Raw genomic sequence first — 26,457 nt, 5'->3', positions numbered from 1 at the left:
CCTGTCAGTTATTTGAGTCGCTTGCTATACAAAATGCAAGTGACTGGAAAACAGATCACCCTTAGAATACAGGGCTGTTTTGGAGGTCACTACAAGAGCAAAGCTCCTGCCTGGACAACTCTCCAAAGTGAGTTCTCCCCCTGGCCAGGAGGTCATAAAAGTGAGTGGGCCACCTGGGGAAGAAAAGCACCAGTGAGTGGCTCCGGGACAAGGGAACTCATTCCCAAGCAACTGTGTGCACTTGCACTCTGCGGTCAGGCCGGGAGAAAGCCTTCTCTCCCCCAGCCTGGTCATCCAGTGGTAGCATTACGGTGTATATGCCGGTGGTGGCTGGAACTGGTTGATCACTTCGTACTCTGCTGGGTAAGGTTCGTTCTCCTCCATCTCGGAGAGGAGCTCCAGCGCCTGCTCTTCCTCTTCAGTGGGGTAGTGGCGCAGTAGGTTGGCAGCTGTGGCAAGGATGGAGGCCCCACCAGCTCCAGCCACCAGGTAAAAGCTGAAGGCAAATGTGACATTCACTTGTGAGCCATGGTACTTTTTGTGCTGCTGCTGCTGCGCAAGGATGAGCTCTGAGGCCCAGTAACAAAATCCGATCACTGTGGCACACTGCAGTACTGCGGGCAGAAGCAAAAGAAGAAGAAGCATTCAGAATTAGGATATGGGCAGCAGCAAGACCCTCCCACAGACTAAACGCTGTGCTTTCACAAGTATTGCTAGTACAATACCTTTCGCCTTTCACACAACTTCTTAAAAAGCTTGTGGATATAGTGAATATCATACATAATCCTAGAAGACAATAATTGTTCATCAGAATGGAAATACATACAAGTTTGATTACTTAATTTGAATCTTCTTGTGGAGATGCATCTTCTTGTTACTGTGCACAGACGAGAACTTAAAGATGCAAGTTATTGATCACAGACTCCAATCACAGCCTCAGCATGTTGCAGCTTCTCAGCCCCACTTCATTACCTGACCTCTGAAGACATCAGTGGATCTGTTACCTAATTGGCAGATGCTGAAGGGCAACATCAGAAAAGACCAAGGATGAGGACAGCAATGCCACCTAAACAATCCTGGCCATTACAAGTTCCCTTGAGAGTTTCTTAGGGCTAGAAAGTGGATATAAATATTCTAATAATATATTTTTTTGCCAACCAAAAAGTTATCATCAGAATCAGGGATGGGGAACCTGCAGCCCTTCAGATTTTGTTGGACTCCATATCCCATCACCTCCAGTCAGCATGACCAGTGGCCAGGGATTATGGGAACTGGAGTCTAGGAACATCTAGAGAGCCACAGATTCTCCATCCTTTATCCAAGTTCTTCTGCTGTGGGTTTGGCCTCCCCTGCACTAGAAAAGTGTCAGGGGTTATATGATTCAAGAGTACAATGAACATACCACAAGGAGTGTTCTATGTCATGCAGATGTGGAATCTTATTGTTTAAACTGGGGTGAGTAGAAGATAGGTCTGCATTATTTGCAGAAGATCAACAAGACCTTTTGACTCCCAAATGTTTCATAACAGCAAGAACAAGCTATTCCATCTAAATTAGGCTGCTGAAATGAAGAAAGTTAACCAGGAGTGGTCTATTGTGTCCAAGGACTAACAGCTCAGTTCAATTCTGGTATTGAAAAATTCCTAGGCTCAGAATGCACCTGGCTCTGCTTGGTAGATCTTAAGATTCTGCTGAAAAACAAAGTAGATCTGGCCTAATGTATGCACAACATCTGAGATTTTCCTGTGCCAAATTCTGAAGTCCAGGGCCAAAGACTCTACTGTGCCCATACAGAGAGAAGGCAAAACAAGCTATCTTATTGCCACTCCTGGGCTAATACCTTCTTATTTCTAATAAGATATAGACAGATATATACTGTCTTCAATGTACATAGCACTTAACAGAGTAACTTAAGCAGAAGGCAGCCACAAGCAGCTACCTATATACATTTTTGAAATAGGGAAGGGAAGTAGAAGAAGAAAGTGCAAATGAAGTTATGTTTTGGTTGGGGTTAAAAGGCAAAGGGTTCATGGAAAACGAGGATTTGAATAAGGAGAGAGGTAGCTTCCCTATGGAACCAATCTAGAATACAGATGATGATTTTTATTTTTATAGTTTTTGCCCGCCGTTCATCAGTAGATCCTAGGATGAGTTACAGAAATTTAAAATACAGTACTGAAAACAATTAAAACACATTACATTCACAGGAATAGGGTGGGTCCTGAAAACATACATCTCCGGAGCCAAAGGCCGGGGTAAGGAGGTGAGTCCTTAGCATCTGCAAAAAACTATACCGCAAAGGTGCCAGATGCACCTCTGTAGGGAGGGAATTCCACAACTTAGGTGCTGCCAGAGGATACTTTTCTCAGGCCACCATCCCCCAAAACCTATGAGGGTAGGGAACTACCAAGAAAGTCCCCTCTGCTGATCTTAACAGCATAGAGGGTAAGTAAGTAAAGAGACTGTCTGAGATATTTGGGGTCTAAGTCGTAACACTAACGTGAGCACCTTGAATTGGGCCCAGAAATGAACTGGCAACCAATGCAATTGTTTTAGAACAGGGGCTATATCAGTTCTAAAAGCAACCCCAGTCAATAATCTTGCCACTGCATTTTGGACCAGTTGAAGCTTCCAAGTAGTCTTCAAGGGCAGCCCACATAGAGCGCACTGCAACAATTCAATAGAGAAGATATCAGAGCATGGGGTACTGTTGCCCAGTCATCTCTGTCCAAAAGAGGCCATAGCTGATGAACCATCCAGAGTTAGAAACAGGCACTCCTAGCCACTTGGGCTTCCAGTAACAATGTTGGATCCAGAAGTACCCCCAAGGTACGAACCTGCTCCTTCCAGGGGAGTGCAACCTCATCCAGAATAGGCCATCTTCCCATCTCCTGGATTTAGAAAGTTGGAACACGTAACACCTGTCTTTTCAGAACTCAGATTTAGTTCACTGGCCCACATCTAGCATATCACTGCCTCCAGACACCTGTCTAGCATCCCAACCACTTCTCCCGATTCATATGGAACAGAGTCACAGAGCTGAGTGTCATTTGCATATTGGTAACATTTCACTCCAAAACCCCTGATGACCACTCCCAGCGGCTCCCTATAGATGTTTAATAGCACAGGGAAGAAGATGGAACCTGCAGGACAGCACAGGAAAGTTCCCATGGTGTCGAATGGAAGCCACCCATAACTAATTTCTGAAAATGTCTCTGGAGGTAGGCACAGAACCATTTAAGTACAGTGCCCCCACCCCCCTGAGCCACTTCAGAAGGATACTCTGGTCAATGGTATCAAACGCCGCTGAGAGATCAAGAAGAACGAGCAGGGTTGCACTCCTCCCATCTCTCTCTCTCTTGACAAATGTCATCAACCAGGGTGGCCAAGGCAGTTTCAGTGCCATGACTGGGCCTAAAGCTAGACTGAAATGCATCCAGATATTCAGTCTCCTCCTACCATGCCTGAAGGTGGACCACCACTACCTTCTTGAGCACTTTGCCCAAAACACGGCGTATTTGCCACTGGGCAATAGTTATTTAACACTTCTGCGTCCAAGGAGGTCTTCTTAAGGAGGGGAACATCACCACCTCCTTCAAGGTGGATAGTACTCTACCCTCTTCCGTTGAAGCATTGATCACTCCCTGGACCCATCTAGGCAACCTGCCACAGCTAGATCTAAGAAGCCAAAATGGGCAAGGCTCAAGGAGGCAGGTGGTCAGCCACGCTTTAAGCAGCTTGTCCACATCCTCAGACTGCAATACATTGAAAGTGATCAGAACAGATGAGACAGACTGGATGCATTCACTGGCACCCAACAGTCTGAAGCTGAGCAGTTTTGTCCCTAAAGTGCCTCCCAAAGTCGTTACAGCAGGCTGCCGAGGGTGTTAGAGCAAAGATCTCTTATTTACAGCATGACAAAAGCCCATTCACCACTTGGAAAAGCTCTTCTGGGTGGATCCTTGTGGATGCAATGTGGTAGAGAAGGTGGCTTTCTTTGCTGCCGCCACTATCATGTGGTAGGTACAGTGATGTGACCTCACACATGCTCAGTCAGGTCCAGACCAAGATTTACACCACCTGCACTTCAGCTGTCTACCCTCCTGTTTCATTGCACCCAGGTTACTATATGCTCCACAGCAAGCAGCCGCATGGATATGGGAGAAATGCAAAGAGCATGAGTAGACCAGGAAGCAGCCATATGGCCAACTCCTTTTTCAACCATGGCTTACAAATGTACGCTTCAGGTGCCCAGCACTATAAGCCTAGCAGATCAACCCCCTCTAACATTACCTGTGAGGATGTGGGCAAATGCGTAACGTCGTGTGATCTTCAATGCAGGGTGCTTTGGTCCAAACACATCCAACAGGAACGCCAAAAGGCTACAGATGATCCCCAAGAAGCAGAAGGCAGCAATAACCCGAAGCAACAATACTGTCTGGGGGTTCATGCAGTAGTCTGAGCAGGGGAGAGACAGAGCTTAAAGTTAGATTTCATAAATGCGGTTACTGCTCATAAGACCAGAAGCTACCTTGATCATTCTGAGAATCCAACATTTCAGTTTGCAGCTGTGCCAGGATTTGCATAGAGCATGCTTCATTTCTTCATTATCTGATCAACATGCATTTTGCATCCATGATGGGCTAGGTAGAACTGAGGCAGTTCCTGTCCAGATATCTTAAAGCACATTTTTGTGTTTGTTGGATCAAGATGTTGACAAAAGTTTCGCCATTTCAAATGCTGTATTACAATGTTGCCGGCAGCAAGTTCTATGTGCCATTCTGATCAAACTGCTCGACACCTTCAGCATAAGAACACAGCCACATGAAAATATTGTAGCCTGATGTGGAAGGTATTGCTGCTAACACACAGCCAGTGAACGAAAGAAAAACTTTTTCCTTAGCGCATAAGAAAGCAATATTTATTTATTTATTATTTAATTTGTATCCCGCCCTTCCTCCCAGCAGGAGCCAAGGGTGGCAAACAAAGAGCTAAAAACACTATAAAACATCATAAAAACAGATCTTAAAATACATTAAAAGAAAACAGTGTTAAAAACATTAAAAAAAACTTTAAAAAAGGGTTAAAAACATTATTAAAAAACATATTAAGCAATTCTAACACAGACGCAGACTGGGATAGGTCTCAACCTAAATATGTCTCCTCCAGACTCAAAGGTTGCATCCAATTAAGTCGCTGCACAAGCTGAATGACATGTCCTCAGGGAATAGAACTTCCCCTCCTTCTACACCCCCACATCGGCTCTGGTGGTCTCCCCAATCCTCTGGAGCAGATCTGAGGGCAGTGTGGGATGGGAGAGGAAGAGAGAGGGAAAGTTTGTTGAATGAAGAGTTGTTGTTTCAAAGACCCCCTTCCTTGTCAGCTGGAGCCCCTGTGTGTTGCCATCTGGATAGCCAGCCAGATGGGCAACTAAGAAATTCAATAAATAAATAAATTCTGGTTGCACAACCACTTAGTTGAACAGATACAACTGCAAGGGCAGAGCATGCAGTCACATGGCCTCTCCAGGCCTTATCTTACAGCTGTATGGCCCAGTACATATTTGAGGCAGCTTTTTACTTGAACACACCACTCACAGACAGCTCCCCCTCTGTGAAATGAGATTGTACCCAACCTTCCTGGGTTTTTGGAATAACTATTATACAGCACTTTTAATGTCTAACACTTCACAAGAAGCTAACAAGAATACTGGCTATGCAAGACAAACTTTTGCAGCAACTATCCTCAGATAAAGAGCAAATTCTGCAGAAACTAAAATGCAAGAATATCACCTTATTTTTAAAATCCTTCATGAAAACTTGATGTGCTTCCAAGCCATATTCACAACCATGTAAACCAGAGACTTGCTTTTTCGCTTTAAATAATGTTTTTTCAGAGAATCAAATGACAGATTCAAGCACGCATGATAGAAACCTATATAAGATTTAGTACGTTTCTGATAGGCTGCATTAATGGCAAATAAAATGAACTTGGGGAAATTGCACAAGGGAAGTAGCTGCACCAAGGTCACTTTATTTGTTATTGGCACAACCAGTCAAAGCTCCTGGCTCATTACTCTAATTATAGGCTTGTTGGAGAGATTCTACCTTAAGAGCACACTGAATGGCTTCCAGCAGGATGCTTGACTCAGTTTTTTTCCAGCTTCCCCTGTGGCTGAGAACTTCCTTCTAGCCTCATCTTGCTTTGGCAATGTTGACCAGTTGATATGTCAGCCATTCCACCCCGGAGAGGAGTGGTTTCAGTCCAAAAGCCTCACCAGTATGTTACATTTCCTCAAGGGCATTTCCACCTACTTGATGTTCAACAATGGTTTTTCTTGCTGCTCTCCCCAAAGCAACTACAGGGTGCAACACGCACAGAAGCACACAAAAGGATAAACATTAAAAGTGTGTGGTCTGTTAGGAAGCATGTAGCAATCTTGTGAGCTAACACACACAGAGAGGCAATACCCACCACTGATAACTTCACCTCCACCTCCTGGCATATTCTGGATCAGATCAAGGGGCTTTTTTTGGGGGGAGGGAGGCACATGGCATGTGGATTAGGGTCAAGAGGCCTCGACAGGCTTGTTGAATTCTTGACTTGTGGGTTCTGAAACCCATTTCACAGTTCTCTGGATCCTGGTCACACACACCTTTTAAAAAAATCTTACGCTTGGCCAAACAAGGAGTCTTCTATTGTTCCCAAAAGATACTCATGTAGGAATATCAGAAGTAACTTGTTGGATTAATTCTAACACATGCTGGGCTTGTAAACAGGTCCTCACCTGGACAGCACGAGCAACTTCTAGGAGACTAAGGCTGCAATCCAATACATGTCTACTCAGAAGTAAGCTCCACTGAGTTCAATGGGACTTCCTTCAGCTAAGCGTGTATTGGACTGCAGCCTAAGGCATTGAGCTTTTGTCAACTGAGACAGAGCCAATTCCTGTTTCTTTTAAGCTACAAATGTTAACACCAATTACTGACACAAGTATGTGTGGGAAGGCAGGCGGCCAGTGGAAATTTTCATAGACCTCTTTGTAAGGCTGTCTTATATGTTGAACCCACTGTGTTTTATCTTCTTAAATGTGAAGATTGAGAAATACTGAGAAGTGTTCATATTTCAATTTTATTTGTTTTATTTTTTAAATTCCTCATATTTCCAATCCCTTCCATAAACCCGAGCTAGAATTTTTTTTCAAAAAAAACACGAGAACAAAGATTTTGCACTTTTAACAAGCGCCTAAGGATTGCCTAGACTTTCTTCAAGATCTATCCAATGCAAATCCTCAATTCATCAGGCTGTTTTACGTCAGTTTCTCAGTGACAAATGCGCCAATAAAAGGCAGTCTAGGAAGATATACAGGCTTGATTTCAGATTGTTTCATTTGCAGCAAGCACAGCTGTCACATAGCCTAATACCAAAGGAATAGTTGCCTGGAACCTAATGCACAGAGCGAAATTGGCACAGCAAGACACACCAGAATGATTCAGTCTCATTTGAATATGAAGTCAACTTCCTGTCTGTCCCATTAACAGAATTATCACCTGCACGGCTGTTCATAGTGCATTGCAGAGTACCAATACAAAAAAAAGCAAACTAACCAACCCAAGTCCTTGATCCAAAGAGCTTACAGTCTAAATTTTAACAGTGGAGCAGAGAAAGGGAGGGGGAAAAGGGGAGAGGCAGATAATACAGGCAATGAATATGAGCAAATGCAATTCAACACACAAGGGCTTCATTTTGGCTGGGAATGAGAACTAAGGCTTTGTGTAACAGGTATCATGGAATCCTTGGGTTTCAAGGAGGAATTGGAAAGAAGAAAAAGTGCCACTATTCTTCTCATGAGAGCCAGTGTGGTGTAGTGAAGGTGTTGGACTATGACCTGGGAGACCAGGGTTCAAATCCCCACACAGCCACAAAGCTCACTGGATGACCTTGGGCCAGTCACTGCCTCTCAGTCTCAGAGGAAGGCAATGATAATCCTCCTCTGAATACCGCTTACCATGAAAACCCTATTCATGGAGTCGCCATAAGTCGGGATCGACTTGAAGGCAGTCCATTTCCATACTTCTCATATATGGGCAGCCCAGATGCGTCAGGGTCCTTCCCCAGCTGACTCCCCACTTCCTGGCTGCCCAGCTAAGTCGCTGGAATAGCTCAAAAGTACTCTGTTGGGAGTGCTTCTCAGCTATTCCCCATATAGCTATAGCCCTTGCCCACCATCTGCATGCGCCTCCAACCCACCACCCATGATTGCATGCAGACCTTGAGGGCAAAAGGGTTGCCTTACCCTGTAGTTGATCTGGGATTATCAGGTACAGCAGGCAGTGAGAGAAAATGGAATAATTTGCTTCGGCAGTGTTGAATAGGAGCAAAACTAACTGACGGGTATTCCAGAATCCTCAAGGGCAGCAGTTTTAACCACGGTGTGCTACTTTGTCTGCTAGAAGAGCTGTTGGTAACCAGCCAATTGTCTGGCTGAAAATTAACCATACCCATGGTTGAAGAGCTATCTTGATTATTTGGTTACTGGTGACGTTTGGGCTTGTTTTTATATGTTTAATGTGTGGCCTAACCTTGGCCTCTCCAGAACATAAGCACCACAATGAGTCACAGAGGAAAAGTTATTGCAGAGGTAAGAGGGATGAAAAGGAATTACTGAAGAAGCAAGTTCTTTGAGCAGGCAAGAAGTTACAGCTGTGCGTCCTTTGTAATAGTGACAAGGTTTTCACCAGTTATTTTTTCTGCATTCTAAACCTAGCCAAAGCTGGAAATATGAAATTGCATGGGATGTATGAGTGATGTATGTCACTGCTTAGACACAGTTGTAACTAAGTGGTATATAAATTGGCATGAAATATACTAATGTATTTTGCAAGATCCAGTAAAAATTTAAATATCACGTGCTTAACTTTCTCCCACTGAGATGAATGGGACTTCAGCCGTTGAATCTGGACAAGATTAATGTTCACAAACTCAAAAATTAAACATTAAACATTTGATCTCCAAAAGGATAACTATGGCTGCAGATAAGCTCCTCTGAATACAATGGGACTTGCTTGTGGAGAAAAAAATGCATACAACATTGCAGAATGTGGGGGGGGGGCATCAGGCCACCACTCTAAGGCCTGTCAGCAAGCTACATTGCCACAGCTACCTGTCCCTCCATAACCTCTGGATTGACAAATAGGGCCAGATGGTATTACAGCATAGATTCAATAAGAGGAGCCAAGGCATAAGAATATTTTGTCTTTGCCCCAAAGCAGAAAAAAATTGAACCAACAGACCTCAACCATAATGACGTTTGGAAATGAATTGGCTACCTCTCTACAAGCTGTTGCTTATTATATGGTGTTGAGAATCATGCACAAAATCCAGCTCGGTCAGCATTTGCCCCAAACAGTACACTTGCAAGCCTATGTACATTTACTTTGGAGTAAGTTCCATTGACCTCATGAAATCTTCTGCCAAACAAGATTACACGATTAACGGCTGTGTGAACTGACCACCCCAAATTTCCATTGAAAGAATAGACACCACACACATTTCACTCTCACCTTTAAGTAAATCTGGGTCTACGCATCCAAGAACATCAGCAACTCCTAGCTCTTGGCGAGAACAAGTACCCCCATGAATCCATAGCCAGGCAGGCTCTGCCAGTGCAGTACACAGAGCGATTATTGAGACGGCACCAGGCAATGCAGAAGCCAGACTCCTTTCTGGCTGCTTTGGCAAGGCACTGCCATCCTGACCTGTCCGCCTGTGCCCACTGGGCAACACAGAGACATTTGGGGTGTACATGGATCCTCTTTCTGAGATTAGTCCAAATAAATCCAATGAAACACTGTGGACAGAAGCACTTGGGATCTTCAGGAGTGAGTGAGTGTCTGGTGTTGCCAATATTATCAGGCACCTGTCGGGATGGAGCAGATTGACAGAAGGCTGCATGCAGAACAGATCACCAGGTGTAGTGTCCCTTCTGCACTCTGGGGAACCTGAAAAAGATGGTAGATACTTCAAGTGACAAGTAGATCAGGCTTGTAAACAACCTCTCACCTGTGGCAAGTTAAGGACTGCCTCAAGATGACCACGGTAAGAAAACCTGGTCTAAATTTCTTCCTTTTTTGACACAACGGAATGGACGAATAGATTCTGTGGAATTCCCATGGCTAAGCAGATGAAATGCATCAGTTTTTAAAATACCAGTCATGCCAAATTGTGCCTTGGACTTGGGTTAAGGAAACAAAAACAGCTAAAGCTGTCAGTAATTCTCAGGCCAAATGAGATTAGGGCCAAAGAATTGGTTCATGAAAAGAGACAAATCTTGCTAATGAGTCCTTTTAATAAAAAGAACTTCAGAAAAACTCCAGATAAGACCCTTTATGCAGAGACTCCAGTTTTATACCTAATACGGAAAAGCTAGCAAACCAAATCAAACCATTAAAAGCAGGGTTTTTTCCCTTAAAAGCAAAGGGGCTGTCCACATATTTATTGTATTATGTACGTCTTTCTGGCTTCTAAACAGAAGACCATAGAAGACCCCAAGACCATTAACACTAACTCCAACAATTTCACACAAACAATTTTTAAAAGATTCAGTTCTTTAAAACAATGTGTGTAGTACCCAGAGAGCTGGCTAGAGATATCAGCATGAAGTTGCAATCCTAAATGGCACCAAAGTTCATCTACCCCCCCTTTCTTTTTAAAACAAAGGAATGTGTTCCTTTGGCATGCTTGTTAGCACTTAAGCCCACTAACTAGTTTGAAAACCACAATGTCTAGATCTGGTTGGATATTAAGTGTTCTCCTGAAAAATTAGAAAGGAGAGCTACTGTCCCACCCACCCCCATTAAAACTGTACCACATTTATTTTTAGGATTTGTGCCTTTGCCATGTATGCCTAGTACACAGATACATCAAACTTTTGCTAGCAATAGCCATTCAGCATTTGTAAAACCAGTCAGTTGGTCAAGGACACTAGACGCTCTGCTAAGGAATAACCATGTAATGATCCCACTCCATCAAATGCCATCATTTAATTTTAGGCAATGGGATTTGTGCCTTTGATATGCACATCTAGCACCCCCACAAAACTGAACTACTTCTAACAATGAGGGCCGCTTAGTATGCAGAGGGGCACCCACTGAGCCAGAGGATTAATGGAGCGCTCTGAAACAACACATATTAGCCCTTTGAACACTTTCAAACAACAGTGTGCGTATCTCAGCCACAGATATTCATACATGGTTTGAAAAAAGAGAGGCGATATAAAGGTCCCTCGTTTGTACTCTTTCTAAATGGCACTTTTGTTATCTTCACACACACACACTCTTTTAAGCAAAACAATTAATGCCTTTAGGATGAGCACACTGCACTGTTCATCTGTATCACAACAAGAGCCACTCAAATTGTGCAAGGTTAGGCAATAGTAGGCATTTTTTCAAGTACACATAAGTAATTTGGAATAAAAAGGGAAATCCTCACTCCACCCTTAAATGAAACTCCATTTGCCATCGCGCCCACCACTTCCTGTTAGGCGAAATAATTTATATCTTTAGCATCACAGTTTAAGCAACGGAGTAAATATCCGACTATGACTAAGTCAAAAAAACAGAAATAACCATATTCTTCCTGCTTCCACTTCCCTTCCTCTGATCCCATTCTTTGTAAAGACCTAGGTACATGGGCAGCACTGTAATAATGACCAGCACTAACCGCGTTCCTGTCTTTCTGAAACACCACCTCCCTCTCGAGGGGAATGCACTCCTGAGTCTTACCTTTAGCCTTTCCTAATAACTTCAAAAGGCAAATAGATTTGAACCCTTCCAGATAAATAAGGACTAGAACACCTTCCCCTTTCTCATTAGGGCAAAATTGTTTCCGTATTATTCCCATTCTTTTGGGGAGGAGAGCCTGGCTGGAAGTCCAGAGTCTGTGAGTTCAAATCCCCGCTCATGTCTCCTGGGTGTCAAGGGCCAGCTAAAGATCACCCCACAGTAAGGGGCTCAGAGGTTACATGCCCTGCCACCTGTGTAGCCGTACGCAAGCTGCATAGTTCCAAGGAGCCCAGTTGCCCCCCAGCTGGCGGTTGTGGACAAGGAAGGGGCTGGCTTGTGCAGCTGCGGCATGCTAGCTTGCCGTAGCCCAATGGAGAGGACTAGCCCCAGAGTTGAAGAGCAGCACACTAGCCTCTGCCAGAGGCTCAAGGGCTTCTGGGGGCTACTCTTCCCCCCCCTTCCAGAAAGAACCTCATGGCAAGAGGGAGACCAGCCTGGCACCTTCCATCAGCCAAAAGAGGAGCAGTTGCAGAGAGCTTGCTCTCCTCCCCTCCCCAGAATAGAAAGAACATTCCTAAGAACTTTGTACCCAATATATATATATTTATACACACACACACACACACACACACATATATAACACATATATATGCTTGCTTTCCCCCCCCTCCTAATCACCTTCCCTTTTGTGCTGTGTCTTCTAACTTCTAAACTTGAGTGTGGGGACCATCTTATGATCATTGACAGCCTCTCTGGGAACTTTTTTTTATGACGACAGAAATTAAAAACACATGAAAAAAATCATGTATGACTCAGGAACGCCCTCGCCCTGCCTTTTCTTAACAGCACCCCTGTTTAAACAATAAAGAGTCTTCTTATTTTTCTTTACTAGAACCCCGAGATTCGGATCCTGGTGCAGGAAACACACAGAGATAAAACCAGGTGAAGGAAACATACACAGATAAAACCAAGGAATTCTAAACCCAGCAATTCGTTCTGAGTACGTTTTGAAGTGCTCTTTGGCACAAACATCCATTCAGGGTTGCGGGCTTTCTTCATGCCATAGGGGTGGGGGGATGAGCAGGGCGATTCGACTGTTCTATCTCGTTTGTTTATTTTTAAAGACCCCCTCCAGACACCTGGCTAAAAAGAGCTTCCGGGTCCCTTTGAATAGCAAAGCAAAGGGGAAGTCAGAAATCCTGGCTCGTCTGCCCTGAGTCCCCCAGGGACCTATCCCGAGACTCCGATCCACCTCCTACTCACACTTGGACGAGGGTAACTCCACCAGCTGGCAGCCCCTTCTCCCCACCCCCAAACCCGTCGCAGTAGTCCGCCCGCGCCTCCCAAAGGGGCCCTCCCAATTCTTCCCTGCAAACGCCACTCACTCCGCGGGGAGGGGGCCTGCTCTCTCTTGCTCTCTCTCACTCGGGGGGGGGTCGCTCCAATGACCCCGCGGCTGAGGAGACACAAAGGGGGAGACGCCCTGACCTGCCTCGCTCGCTCACCGCTCAAGCGCCTTCCCGGGCGCCCAGCCGCGCCGGCTTCGAACACCTAGGCCAAACGCCTCCGCGCCCGCAGCGCACTCCAGGGCCCGATGTTTTGCTGCTGCTCCGGCGCCAACCCGGACAAAAAAACCCGTCCCTTCCTGCCACCAAACAACAGACGCGGCCACTTCCGTTTCCGGTCGCGCGTGCGGCGCCCCGTCAGAGATGGGGAAGGGGGAGCACGGCTCATGACGTCATGACGCTCCCGCCTTTTCCTCTCAAGTCCTCCCGAGAGAAATAACCTTGTTCTTTAAAATCCACACGGGCGGGCGGAGGGCCTCAGTTTCAAGAAGGAGTGAAGGGATACGCTTCCTCTTTCTTTCTTTCCTTGTATGTTTAACACAGACGTCAATGCACACAACGGGAGTTTCGCAACGCATCTTGGGAGTTGTGGGTTTCTGCTTTGGAGCGTTCACTTCTGCTCCGGGAAGAGACTACAACTCCCGGCAAGGCACAAAAGAGCCCGGCGGAGCCTCCTGAGGGCGCTGTGGCAGGAGCCATGTTTCCCGTGTTACTTCGAGCGCATGCGCACAGAGGTCCCCTAGCGGGCGCTGAGAAACGAACCAAGAGGAGACTGAGGTGGGTAAGAGGCGCCGAGGGCGGCTCCGGTATCGCCCACCCACCGACCCCCGTAGCTCTGCGCGGAGAGACCAGGCGTCCTCTTCCCCCCGCCAGATAAAGGAGGCAGGCGGCGTTGGCATGCCTGTCTCGTTCCTTTATTTTTAAAGAAACCTATTTAGAAAGAGCTTCCAGCTCCAGGGGCAATGTACCTTTGAATAGCAAAGCGTGCCAACAAACGAAAGTGGAGAGCTGTTGCTTTCTAGACTTGCTTTTTGGTTTCCCAAGAGGCATCTGACTGGCCTCTGTAGGAACTTAGATAGACCTTGCTTTGACCGAAAGGAATTGCAATAAAGGGGTAGATATATTCATGGCTTATCTGTGGCTGTTAACTATTTATTTTGTTTATTCATTTATTTTATTAATTATTGCAGTTACATCCCACTTTTTCTCCAAGGAGCTCAAAAATGGCATACCTGGTTCTCCTCCTAATTTAATCCCAACAACAACCCTGCAAGGTAGGTTAGGCTGAAAGGCAGTGATCGGCCCAAGGTCACCCAGCGAGCTTCAAGGCAAGGTGGGCATTTGAACCCTGGTCTCCCACGTACTAGTCCAACACTGTAACCACCACAACACTTATGGCTAAGAGTGGGACCTTTGGGTACAGAGACTCTAAAAACCAGGTTATGCTGGAAATGAGCAAGGAAGTTAGGCCAGTTCCACAGTGCCTTGCTTTGTTGACTTCACAGAAGTACTGGCTGACCACTCTTGGAAACAGGATGCTAGACTAGATGGACTCTCACTGTGAGCCAGCAAGGTGGTTCTTACGTTTTTAAAACAGTTTAGTTTGTGCGCACACACGCACGCACACGCACACAGACAGAGTCCCTCCCTGCTGAATAGTTAACTTTTCAGTTGTAGTTATGGGAGGCAGGAGTGTATTTTGCTTGCAAATTCCCCCTCCCCCCCTACAGATTAAACAGTAGATCAATTAATAAATAAGAATCGGGGCTTCTTACCTTTTTCTGGCATGCACTTAGGCATTGCACATTATGTGCAGTTACGAAAAAACGTGTTATATACAAAATTTTAAAAAGAGAATTATAATGTTAAATTGTGCAACGTACTCTCCCCACCAACTTGAATATAGTTTTCCTTTCTTTTGAATGATGCTGTTGTGGGCAAGCATTTTACCATGCCTTGATTAGCATTTTACCATGCCTTGATTAGCATTTTACCATGCTTTGATTCAAATGTAATAGGACTTCTGAGAGCCACATAAAAGTAACACTGTACTGGATTGTGGCCCTTTGCTTAATATCTTACTTAATATTTTTGCATATGAACACAGAGTCAAACTGCAACCCCTTAATTTCACATTTCCTCCCTAATCTGTAAACATATAATGCAAAGTGTATTGTGTGCCTGGAGGTTTTGATCAAGATAATCAAGAGGATTGAGGCTTTTTAGTTTAGAGAAAAGGCAACTAAGAGAAGACATGACGGAGATACATAAAACTATGCATGGCATGGAGAAAGTAGGGAGAGAAAAGCTTTTCTCACTCATAACGCTAGAATTCTGGAACATCCAATGAAGCAGAATGTTAGAAAATTCAGGACAGACAGAAGAAAACACTTCACGCAGTGCACAGTTAAACTATGGAATTCGCTCCCACAGGAGGCAGTGATGGCCACCAACTTTGGATGGCTTTAAAAGAGGATTAGACAAATTCATGGAGGACAAGGCTATCCATGGCTACTAGCCGCAATGGCTATTCTCTGCTTCCGCGATTAGAGGCAGCATGTCTCTGAATTCCAGTTGCTGGAAACGGCAGGGGAGGAGAGCACTCTTGTGCTCAGGTCCTGCTTGCAGGCTTCCCATGAGCAACTATTTGGCCACTCTGAGAACAGGATGCTGGGCTACAGGGGTCATTGGCCTGATCCAGCAGGCTCTTCTTACGTTGGCATTGCTCTCCTAGGTGCTATAAGGGCTTTATTATGCAGTGGCAAAGAAATGTGCGCACTCCAGGAGATGCATGAATTACTGAACCAAATTTTTAATCATTTTCTTTTTTGTTGGTGATTTGATGTAAATCAAGAAGATGTAATTCTTTGCTGCTTCATAGGTTCTAGCGTGACTGCTTGGGGTTATGATGAAGGACTCCTTGACTCTTCTCTCTCGCATCCCAGCACACCCTGATTCCCGGTGCTGGTTTCTGGCTTGGAACCCTACAGGGACTCTCCTAGCTTCTTGTGGTGGGGACCGCAGCATTCGCATATGGGGGAGAGAAGGTGAGCCGGAATGTCAGCTCCAGTTGCTAACCTTGTTCCATTTACCTGGGAGTAAGCCCCACTGAACTCAGTGGGAGTTCCTTCTGCGTAGACATGTTAGGATTGCTCTGTTGGTTATTATTCCTTTGGAACAGGAGCAGAGAAACAGACAACCAAGTCTTGGGTTAAGGGTCTTCAGCATGGCATTAGGAGAAGGGCCACTCCCTGGATTCCATGCAGCATTTGACACTAGGAGGGCAGAGAGAAACGTTTGATGTGTGACCCAGCTGTGGATGCTCTGCACCTATGTAAGAGATGCATTGGCAAGGGCAATTATTGGATCCGAGAACCAATATTTTCTCTGTTTACTTCCTTGACAGCACTTTTAAGTTCTCTGTGTTTGTCAACTAACTTTGTTTAATTAAACAGGTGTGTTCTCATCTGGGTTGATTCTGAGGGTGGTAGACCCACTGATGTTAATGGGCATGTCTAACTTAGGTTGATTAATTTCAGTGCGTCTCCCCTGAGCAGGAAATTGAATACAACCCTGATTGAACTTTTGTCACCCCATGTTAATGCCTCAGCCGTCTCAGCCAAGCTTTGGCAAAAAAAAAAAAAAGTGCTAGCGCCCGGAGGGGAGTTGAGTGGGCAAGGGAGCAGCTCAGGACCTGGAATCTCTTTCCTTGCTCTCCCATAGCGCTTAAGAGTCCTCCTGTTTTTTAACTTGCAGCTGTTGATGCTTTGGGTAGTTTAGGTGGATCTGGTTTACTTTGTGACCCCTGGGGTGCCAGGATGGAAAGAAGGGTATGGATTCTCCACTGGACCCAGGGTCATGTCACAAGTCTTTGCTGGCTTTCTCTTCTGGCAGGTGATGCCTGGTTGTGCAAATCCGTGTTGGGCGACGGACACCAGAGGACTATCCGCAAGGTGGCCTGGTCCCCCTGTGGGGCCTACCTGGCTTCAGCCAGCTTTGATGCCACTACATGCATTTGGAAAAAGAACCATGAGGATTTTGAGGTGATGGGAAACTCCCTGGTTGTTAATTTTGTGTTGCTTATCTCATGCTTTTCAGTCATTAGAATGTGTCACAACTGAATCAATTCTTAATACACATCTATGTGCTGCCTTAGTAAAGTAGGATCAGTTGACTGATTCTTCTCGTGCTCATTGCCAGCTTTTTGAAGTTTAATTGATGAATACAGGATTGATCTATTTGCACAAGCATACTAAATTCAGTACGTTACTCCTTATTCTCATGTATTACATTTTTTATTTCACCTTGCATTCATGAAACTCGATATGGTGTACTTATCTTCCTAAGAGCCCTGTGAGGTTGGTTAGAGTGGGAGATAGTGACAGGCCTAAGGTCACCAAGCGAGTTTCATGGCTGAGTGCAGATTTGAGCCTGGATCTCCCTGATCCTAGTCCAACACGCCAACTCTTGGCTCATCCAACACCACGCTGGACTTGTAAGCAGAGCAATTAGCCAGTGGTGTATACAGGTGGGAAGGAAACAGAAAGGTACATTTCCTAACAGTGATGTAGTTTCAGTTTGCATTGGAAAATGTTCTGATGCCCTGTTGCACTCTTCTTCAGCCTTTGGTCTCCAGATGTTCTTGGATGACTACTTCCATCATCCCCAGCCAGCTCAGCCACTGGTCAAGGGATCACGGGAGTTGTAGTCCAACAACATCTGAGGACCCAAAGCTGAAGAACTCTGCCCTAGTGAGTGAAAGTCGGGCAACATCTGGAGGGCACCACCTTGGCTGCTCCAGCCGTAGGGAATGTTTGGTGGGTTTTCGGGAATCTCCTGCCACTGCAAATCTTTCTCGGTGCTCTCTGGCCACCCTTCCCAAAAGTCATGCCCCACCACCCTTTTTCTTTTAACAGTGCGTAGCCACTCTGGAGGGCCACGAGAACGAGGTGAAGTCTGTGGCCTGGGCACCATCTGGCAGCCTTCTGGCCACCTGCAGCCGAGACAAGAGTGTCTGGGTTTGGGAAGGTGAGAGCTGGAGATGTGTGGTGTGGAACGAGGGAGCTGGGATAAAGGAACTGGGTGTTCTCACTGTGTCTGGATCTGTTTGATGCCCAATTGCTGGAGTGCAGGCGCAGGAGGGAAGTGCCTTGCCTCTCAAACGGTTCTCTTGTGTGCGTGCACATGCTTCTGCTGTGTGTTATTGCAGTGGATGAAGAGGACGAATACGAGTGCATGAGTGTCCTGAATTCCCATACGCAGGATGTCAAGCACGTGGTCTGGCACCCCACCCAGGAGGTGAGTGTCCCCTTCCTACATGGTGAACTGCTGGCTTCCTTGGGTGGGGAGGGAACATGGCATGGGGGGGGTCTTAGGGACCTGCTGACTGACAGTGCTCCTGCTCCCCTCCCCTGCTCTTATTAGCTACGTATATAAAATGTATCTTTCCTCCCCACCCCCAGAATTACTCTTTCTTGTAACCCTCCTAAAACAGCACGAAGACTCCACGTTGAGGTTTTCGCACTCAGTTGGTGCAACCTCCAACTGCTGGTGAGGGTGCAAAGACTGGAGTGCTCATTTATTTCTACACCGGCGGTTGCATTAAAATAGGAAGGACATGGCCGATCCTGTCCTAAAACAACATAACAGGGATGTATGATTAGGACAAAGCAGCAACTCTTCTTGAGCTCCCCAAATCAGAATTGGGAGGATGGGGCAGGAGGGAGATGGCCATCCCCCATTGACACAATGTGGGTCAGCGAGGGTCCTCTGCCCGGGGAGGGCATCCAGTCTACCTAGGGCTTGGCTGGTAGAGAAGAGGAGGCTGCAGCTGCCGTGGGATCCTGTCTTTCCAGCGACTAGCTGGAAGGACCAAAGGAGGCAAAAGACTCAGTAATATGGTTCGCCCTGCCCCACCTCTCTCACCACAGGAAGTGACTAGACTGGCATTTGAATCTTGCTTCAGCACTGGCAATGGGTCAGCATCCTCCGCCACACCTGAGGACAGCAGGCTAGCTTAAGGGAGCAGGGAACTACAGCAGGTGTTGGAGCAGTTCTCCCTCTCTCAAACACACCTGTGTTACTTCGCCCATCCCAGACGCTCATTCCTCTTCAAAAAGTGATGTGTGCATCTGTGTGACTTTGGTACCACATGCAGAAAAGCCCCACGACACCCCTTTTCCCACTAACATGGGGCACAGTCACCCTGGAAGTACTCTTTGCACAAACCCCATGAACAACAGCCGTGCAAGAGACGGATAGCCCATGGCTAAATGGGGCTGCATGAGTCAGATACGTACCGCTGCTGTTTACCATTGCTTCTGGGCTTGCCTCCTAGGCATGTCTCTCAACTCTGCCATAAATCCAAAGCAAGGCCGCTTAAGTTATAATTGCCTTTCCTAACCTCGGAAGATGTGTGCAGAGGTCTGGGAAGATAATGCATTCAGGGGAGAGAGGAATTTATCCCTTAGAAATAATCATTTTCTCTTTAAGCGTAACAAGTGTTTGAAAGGGTTGAGAGAAGATCCATGAAAGTGGCACTCTTTGTAGCAGGAGAATGCAGCTAAAGGAGGTGAATTTGGGTGGGGAATCAGGTAGGAGAGAAAAAAACCCAACCCCCCTGACTGAGCCATCTCTCAAGAGCAGGTTTTTTAAAAAAAATCTCAGTCAGGAGCTGCAAACAAAGTGCTGTACTTACGCTGGTTGGGGGAGGATTAGCAATCATTGATATTTTCTCCCCATCCACCCTCACTCCTCACTTTTTGATTTCCAGGAAAACACTTTTTAAACAAACGAAAAACACTGCTCTATAAATCCTTGCTCCCCACCTAATCAGCGGCAAGCACTTAGAACAACCGACTGCTAATTGCTGACGTTTGTTTAGCTAGGAGGAAATTTAGCCTTTGCTGCTCTTGAGAGAACTTGTGTGTGTGCTTCCTACCGAAAGGCGAGGCTGCCTCACTTTTAGTTTCACCGGTCTGCGCCTGAAGAGGTTTGCAGGGAGGAAGGAGGGAGACTTTTTTCTTGGGAGGCCGGTTGGCTGCCCTGCCCTCCACCCACCTTGGTGATATAAACGTGTCACAGGAACTAAGATCAGATTGCCTGGGAAAGCCCTGTGCAATGGGCCTGCCTCTTTCTCTCTCTCCACCCTCCACTTTAGCCCACAGAAATTATTAGCTTCAGGCGAGCAAGTGTGCCATGTGCCTCATCTCCCTCCTTTTCCCCAGGAAGCAGCGCTCTGCTGCCTTCTCTCCTACTAGGCCAACTGGGAGGAGAAGGGGAGCACAGCGGCCTATGGGGCAAATGGGGGAAGGCAACTGAACTGGAGCTCCGTGATGAGCAGGCACCCAGCTCTCTTGGTTCCGAGAGCAAGGCATCAGAGTGGCAGGGGAAGAGGTGGAGATGGGCAGGCCCTCGAGGTCGACCGCCTGGGGCAAGTGTCTTGGATTGTCTAATGGGAACTTCCTGCCTTCCTTCGGGTGTCATTCCTGTTAAGTTGGGAGATAACACTGGGGAGCCCATCCTGTGTGTACAAAGCCTTGGTCTTCACCGTGAGGCCCGAACGATGAAAGGGTTTGGAATCGAGGCCTTTGATGAACGGCTCTGAGCAGCCTTCCAGTTGGAAGGTTAATGGCTATTTTTATTTGTCTATTTATACATTGCCTTTCTGTCAAATAGGCTCAGAAGGTAGCTTAAGCCTTACTGACTTAAAACCAATTAAGCATCACGAAAAATCCTAAACCCCAAATTGGCTGCTAAGTTTTGGGGGGAGGCAGAATATGAACTAAGCAAGGGCCGAAAGTCCACAGTGCTGGCTCTGCCCACTAAGTCTCTGAAGGTGAGATGCAGGCAAAGGGCTTGTAAACCGTCTCCCCCTTGGTGTGAACGGAAGCCTTGGCATCTTAGCTGCTCACTTCCATTTCTCTGTGCCTTGCAACTGAGGTTTTCTGGGAAGCTGCCACAGGGGAAGTACAAGGACAGAGTTAGGCATGTGTACGCTCACTGATGCCCTAAGACAGGAGTTGCCAACCTTTTTGGACCAGAGGGAACATTTCAAATTTTGAGAGAGTGCTCAAAAGGGCTGCCATGGGGGCATGACATAACACAATTAGAGAGTAGTCATGGTGAAGCTTTTCCTATGATGGTATTTCCATATGTGAAAAGCCTTGACTTGTTGCATTTCTGCCTGCCATACAGCTGTTAAAGGCACAAGAACCATGTTTTTCCACAGTCCCAACCTAAAGCAAGCCTAGGCTGCCATCCTGCACCCGCTTTCCTGGAAATAAGCCCCATTAAACACAAAATCTTATTTCTGAGTAGACGTGTATACCATTGTACTGTAAGTTAACTATACAGTGAATTCTGGAGATTCCAAGGTCCAGAAAAAAAGACAGAAGCAGGAAAAGCTCACTACAAGGGAGGGCGAAACAGCAGCTTTTTAAGACCCCAGGGATTCTATTGCCTGGTGTCCAAACAACTCACTTATCGATCACAGCTCTAACTTCACTCATTGGCTAATAACAGTGACTGGCAGGCGTAGCCAGGCTGGCTCACTTCACATAAATCACTTAGAAAGGTGTCTGCTCATTTTGCTCTATAACTTTCTTTCTAGGAGAGCTAAAGACTTCCTTTTTTTAAAAAAAGATGAAAGCTCTGGTTCTGGGCTACCTGCTGTGGGTGCCACGGCACCCGTGGGTGACGGGTTGGCAAGCCCCACCCTAAGGCAAGGGTCACCACTGTGGTGCTCCAGATGTTGCTGGATTACAACTCTCACCATCCATAGCCATTGGCCATTCTGGCTGAGGCTGATAGGAGCTGCAATCCCACATCATCTGAGAGAGAGGGCATTACGTTGGCTACCCCTACCATAAGGGCTAGGAACTTGCTTTTTACTTGAAAATTAATTCTGGGGTAATTAGGAAGCTGAGTTTTGTGTGTTATAAACATTCTGTCTTCCCCTATGTGACATCATTGAATAAATAGGGGCTGCCCTGCTGCCCTACTCTCAGTTCCCCCAGGGGATGCTTCCTTCCAACGCTTACTTGCAATTCTTGCCTTCCGCTGCCAGCTGTTGGCATCAGCCAGTTATGACGACACCGTGAAACTGTACCGGGAGGAGGAGGACGACTGGGTGTGCTTCGCCACACTGGAGGGACACGAGTCCACAGTATGGAGCCTGGCCTTTGATCCGAGCGGGGAGCGCCTGGCCTCCTGCAGTGACGACAAGACCGTGCGCATTTGGCGCCAGTATAAGCCAGGCAATGAACAAGGTCAGCGGCACAGCGAGGACGGGAGGGATCTGTTCAAGGAATCGCAGCTGCCCAGTTATTCAAGGGCCATGGCCCCTAAGATTTATCATGTACAATTTTTATTGCTGGGGAAGCTGAGGCATCCCAAGGGATTGACTTCTGTAGAGTCATAAGAGCCGATACCGGTGGCAGTGCAGAAGGACAATATCTCTTGGGCCTTCCCCTTCTAGACCCAGGAAGTTGGTGCCCTCCAGATGTTGTTTGACTCCAAATCCCATCAGCCCCAATCAGCAGGGCCAGTAGTCCAGCATGATGGGAACTGTATGAATCATCATCATATATGCTAATAGTAAACTGCATCCTCTGAGTACTGATCCTTAAGTATTCAAAACTGCATTGCGCACAAACAAGGGGGAGGCAGGTTTCGGGGGGGAATGCCAAAGTTTGCAGAAGCACAAAAGATTGTTAGGGGAAAAAACCTAAGGATGGACATCCACCCTGCAACAGTGAGTCAGTGAGAACTGAGAATGCTCATTGGACACTGATTAAATTGGTGTTATATTTTCCGATTTAATTGATGGGGGAACTGCGGCTGAGAGAGACTAGATTTCTGCCTAAGACTGGCTTGATGAGTTCATAGTAGAGGCGAGATTTGAGCTGTGGAGTTTTGGTTCACAATTCAGGCTCTCAGATGCTATGCTATATTAGCTCTCCATGCAGATTTGTTGATTGCAAGCACACATACACACCATTTTTTGTTCTTTGATCGTTTTTTAGTTTCTAGCCTTCACGGGTTGTGGAGATGGTTGAAAGGGGCAGTCTCTGGAAAGGTGGTTTGGGATCAGGGAGGGAAGGCAGGAGTCTGTCACTGAACCCTTGTTGAGACCTTGCGCTTACTCCAAGGAACAGCAAATGGGAATGAAATGAGGGGGGGAGTTAACCCTCTCCTTCCCCAGCCAAGTGAGACAGGAGCAACTATAACTACCATACTCTGTGGAATTGTGGAAGTTGGCACAATCTAGCTCTCATTAAGTGGTGTTTGAAAAGCTCAGCACCACTGCTTCAATTCTCAGGCTAAAGTGTTGACCACACGTTCTCAAACTTTTTCGGTTCGTGGCGCACTGTGAAACATAAAAAATTTTCTGGCGCACTTCGTGTACAAAATTAAAAATATATTAATATATTTTAAACTATGAATAAAAATAAACTATAGAAAACTATTACTTACCCTATACAAATGGGCTTCTTCTCATTTTTAAAATATACTTTCATAATATTTGAGGCACACCTAGCCACCTCTTAAGGCGCACCAGTGCGCTTGGGCGTACCATTTGAGAATCACTGCCATAGACAGTAAGAGTGTAGGATATCTCGTTTCAGAGTATAAATGGGGACCTTAATGGGGGACCCCATGCATCCATAGGGCCAAAAGGAAGCAGGAGTGGTGACAAGTGAGTATGTTTGGTTTCTCCCCAGGCTCAGTTTCTAAAGTGTAAAAGCATTGGTGGGATCTTTGGAGCTTCAACCCATCTCTCTTTGCAACAGGCTTTTAGCCTATGAGGCAAACCAGACAGGCCTGGTCTAAGGAGCTGTTTGTCTGTTGCAGGTGTGGTCTGCAGTGGCACAGATCCTACCTGGAAATGCATTTGCACTCTCTCTGGCTTCCACACAAGGACCATCTATGATGTGGCATGGTGAGTGAAGAGGGGAAGGAGCCATGCTGAGGACCAATGCAAACCATCCATTCTAGTCAAGTGGTATCTTTTCTGTGACTATCACTCCAGGGGGTGGGATGGAGGAGCAATGTACGTTTGAATGATTGTACAGAGAGAGAACTGGCATATTGGGGGTCTTCCTTAGTGAGGAACGTGGCTGTTGGCCACTGCTTGTGCTTGCTTTCGCCTCTACCCCACAGGAGAATTGCCAAAGTGTGCTTGGGCAGGGGGAAGGATGGTTATTGGACTCCACCTAAAGGCACTTTTGGCCACTGCTGTACATGAAGATGGTGGAAGGATTAGCATTTAAGGAAGCCTTTGCCAACCTGGTGCCCTCCTGCTTTTGTGGACTAAAACACCCAGCAGGCAGAGCTGTATGATGCAAGTTGTACTCCAGAACAATTGGAAGACATCAGGTTGGCAAAGTCTGTCAGGAAAGTGCAAACTGTTGCCACTAGAGTACTGCCAAGTGCATCTGCATGTGATTGTGTAACACTTACTCTGTGGAACATGCACTGGCTGCCCATGTTACCAGGTTGAATCTAAGGTTTTGGTGTTAACCTTAAGGTCCTTGAGGACTTGGGCTACAGCTAACCTGGACAGCCCTGGCTGTGGATGTAGCTTGCTGTGGGGTGATCCAAGGTGTGGCACTCCACTTTTGGAACTCTTTTCCTCCCTGGGGTGCGAGTACTGTGACAGGATTCCACTGCTAAAACAAATCACAAAGGCATCACATTTTTATTCTGCACTGCTGTGCTTTACTGTTTTTTTGATATAATTGTGCTCTGTGTGAAGATGGGTGGTTAAAAATTTTCATAATAGTTTGATTGCTCTCACCATCCAGTTGTTAAAAGAAGACATAAACCTAAGGGTGATATCCATCTATGCATGCTCAGTATAGACCCAGAGTTCTTGTGTCACCAGTTTTGTATGTTTTTTTAAAGACCACCAATATGTTTAGGCCCACCTCCCAGTTTTTGTTTCAACCCTCTGCAGGTGCCATCTAACGGGAGCTTTAGCCACGGCCTGTGGCGATGATGCTATCAGAGTATTTGAGGAGGAGCTGCTCTCAGATCCCCAGCAGCCCACCTTCACCCTGACTGTTCACATGGCCCAGGCTCACTCCCAAGATGTGAACTGTGTGGCCTGGAACCCCAAGGAGCCTGGGCTGCTGGCTTCGTGCAGTGATGACGGAGAGATGGCCTTCTGGCAATATCAGCGCCCTGAGGTCTGCTGAGTGTCCAAATTCTCTTGCCTCGCTGTGACAATAGTGTACTTCTAACAATGACACATCTGTGGACAGCAGGCTGGACTGCATCCCCTTCGTAAAGGCAACTGAATAATAGGCGAATGATCACGTATCCTTGTGAACTGCTTCCCCCTTTTCACAAGACTTCCTGTGGCAGAGCTGACACTTAAGGGGGGAATCTAGTGGTTCTTCCATAGTTTCACGTTGTGGGCCAAACAGGGTAAGTCTGGTCTTGCAGTTGGGTAGAAAGTCCTCCAGTCTACAGAAGTTGGGTTTCCATTAGATACATCACTCCTTGAATGATGAAGTTGGAGTAACCTATCAATGAAGCTGGAATAACCTATCAGTTCTGCAGTAACAAGGGGAGTTAACATGGGTTGTAACTGCTGGTTTCTACTTATGTGACATGTAAAATGTATGTTTCGAGTGGGATGGTGGGGTTAATACAGGAGGACAGTGCTGCAAAGGGAGAAGAGCAGGTTTGAACAGGTCTGAGCTGAGTAGCTTGTGAAATTATATGTAACATTCATTCTGGCCATGTGCTATTGTGTCTGTTGCTGTCTGCGTAGATCTTTGAACTACCAACATAGCGCATTAGGAGGTGGGTTGGATTGGGAATAGCCTCTTTATCGATTCATTTTTTTCCTCAGTATAAAATGGTTGGGGGTTTCCTCCTGGGAAAGATCTTTACATATCATATTTGTCAATTAATGTAAGAGACAGGAACAAACTTGTTTCACAAGAAATTCTGCATTAATTGCTGTTCCTGGAGGAAAAAGCCACCCAGCCCCTGCCAAAATAATTTGCAGTCTCCCCCATGCAGTGCCTTCGTGATGTTTTGGGTGACAATTTCTATACAATTACATCCCATATTTCCTTTAAGGAGCTCAGGGTAGTGGTGTGCCCCGTCGCCCTATTTTATACACATAGCAACATTCTGACTTAAATTAAGCTGGCTATGCTGTGGCTTCATTATCTTCACAAAGGGGACACTAGATAATGAAGCCATACTTTTCACAAAAGTATTCATCTCTAATTAGTTCCCTGTGCTCAGCAGACCAAATGGGAAAGACTACTTCAGACACAGGGATAAGACAATTAACAGGTCATTGTGTA

At 46.2% G+C, this 26,457-nt stretch overlaps 2 protein-coding genes across 9 annotated transcripts; one reads left to right on the top strand and one right to left on the bottom strand.

The window, feature by feature from the left end:
- Window positions 1-305: 305 nt before the first annotated feature.
- Window positions 306-13,662, bottom strand: TMEM127 (transmembrane protein 127). 6 transcript variants are annotated; one of them, XM_061592803.1, is made up of 4 exons: window positions 13,272-13,662; window positions 9,564-10,001; window positions 4,294-4,458; window positions 306-614 (listed from the first exon to the last, which is right to left on the bottom strand). In XM_061592803.1, the coding sequence occupies exons 2-4, from the start codon at window positions 9,952-9,954 to the stop codon at window positions 307-309; spliced, it is 864 nt and encodes a 287-aa protein (XP_061448787.1). In that variant the 5' UTR covers window positions 9,955-10,001; window positions 13,272-13,662; the 3' UTR covers window position 306. The 6 variants fall into 6 exon arrangements, with proteins under 6 accessions (XP_061448787.1, XP_061448786.1, XP_061448788.1 ...); XM_061592802.1 differs by having other exon boundaries at window positions 13,289-13,662; XM_061592804.1 differs by lacking the exon at window positions 13,272-13,662 and adding an exon at window positions 13,169-13,233.
- On the top strand, window positions 13,531-25,875 carry CIAO1 (cytosolic iron-sulfur assembly component 1). Of its 3 annotated transcripts, none has more exons than XM_061592807.1 (9): window positions 13,531-13,906; window positions 14,320-14,403; window positions 16,011-16,176; window positions 17,024-17,172; window positions 18,046-18,157; window positions 18,339-18,427; window positions 22,197-22,398; window positions 23,984-24,071; window positions 25,089-25,875. In XM_061592807.1, the coding sequence occupies exons 3-9, from the start codon at window positions 16,035-16,037 to the stop codon at window positions 25,327-25,329; spliced, it is 1,023 nt and encodes a 340-aa protein (XP_061448791.1). In that variant the 5' UTR covers window positions 13,531-13,906; window positions 14,320-14,403; window positions 16,011-16,034; the 3' UTR covers window positions 25,330-25,875. The 3 variants fall into 3 exon arrangements, with proteins under 3 accessions (XP_061448791.1, XP_061448792.1, XP_061448790.1); XM_061592808.1 differs by having other exon boundaries at window positions 14,320-14,462; XM_061592806.1 differs by lacking the exon at window positions 14,320-14,403 and having other exon boundaries at window positions 13,532-13,906.
- The last annotated feature ends 582 nt before the right edge of the window (window positions 25,876-26,457 follow it).

The sequence above is a fragment of the Rhineura floridana genome, chromosome 12 (assembly GCF_030035675.1).
Source record: "Rhineura floridana isolate rRhiFlo1 chromosome 12, rRhiFlo1.hap2, whole genome shotgun sequence".
NCBI classification, from domain to species: domain Eukaryota; kingdom Metazoa; phylum Chordata; class Lepidosauria; order Squamata; family Rhineuridae; genus Rhineura; species Rhineura floridana.
The sequence above is the reverse complement of the archived record's forward strand: the minus strand, read 5'-3'. Positions and strand labels throughout refer to the sequence as shown.

Coding starts and splice junctions, on each gene's coding strand:
- TMEM127 (XM_061592800.1), bottom strand. CDS start 11,901: ATGGGAATAATACGGAAACAATTTTGCCCTAATGAGAAAGGGGAAGGT. Junction 4,459..9,563: donor AGACCCAGATTTACTTAAAG/GTGAGAGTGAAA, acceptor TCCCCTGCTCAG/ACTACTGCATGAACCCCCAG. Junction 615..4,293: donor ATTTGCCCACATCCTCACAG/GTAATGTTAGAG, acceptor TTCTGCCCGCAG/TACTGCAGTGTGCCACAGTG.
- CIAO1 (XM_061592807.1), top strand. CDS start 16,035: ATGATGAAGGACTCCTTGACTCTTCTCTCTCGCATCCCAGCACACCCT. Junction 16,177..17,023: donor TCGCATATGGGGGAGAGAAG/GTGAGCCGGAAT, acceptor CTCTTCTGGCAG/GTGATGCCTGGTTGTGCAAA. Junction 18,428..22,196: donor TCTGGCACCCCACCCAGGAG/GTGAGTGTCCCC, acceptor TTCCGCTGCCAG/CTGTTGGCATCAGCCAGTTA.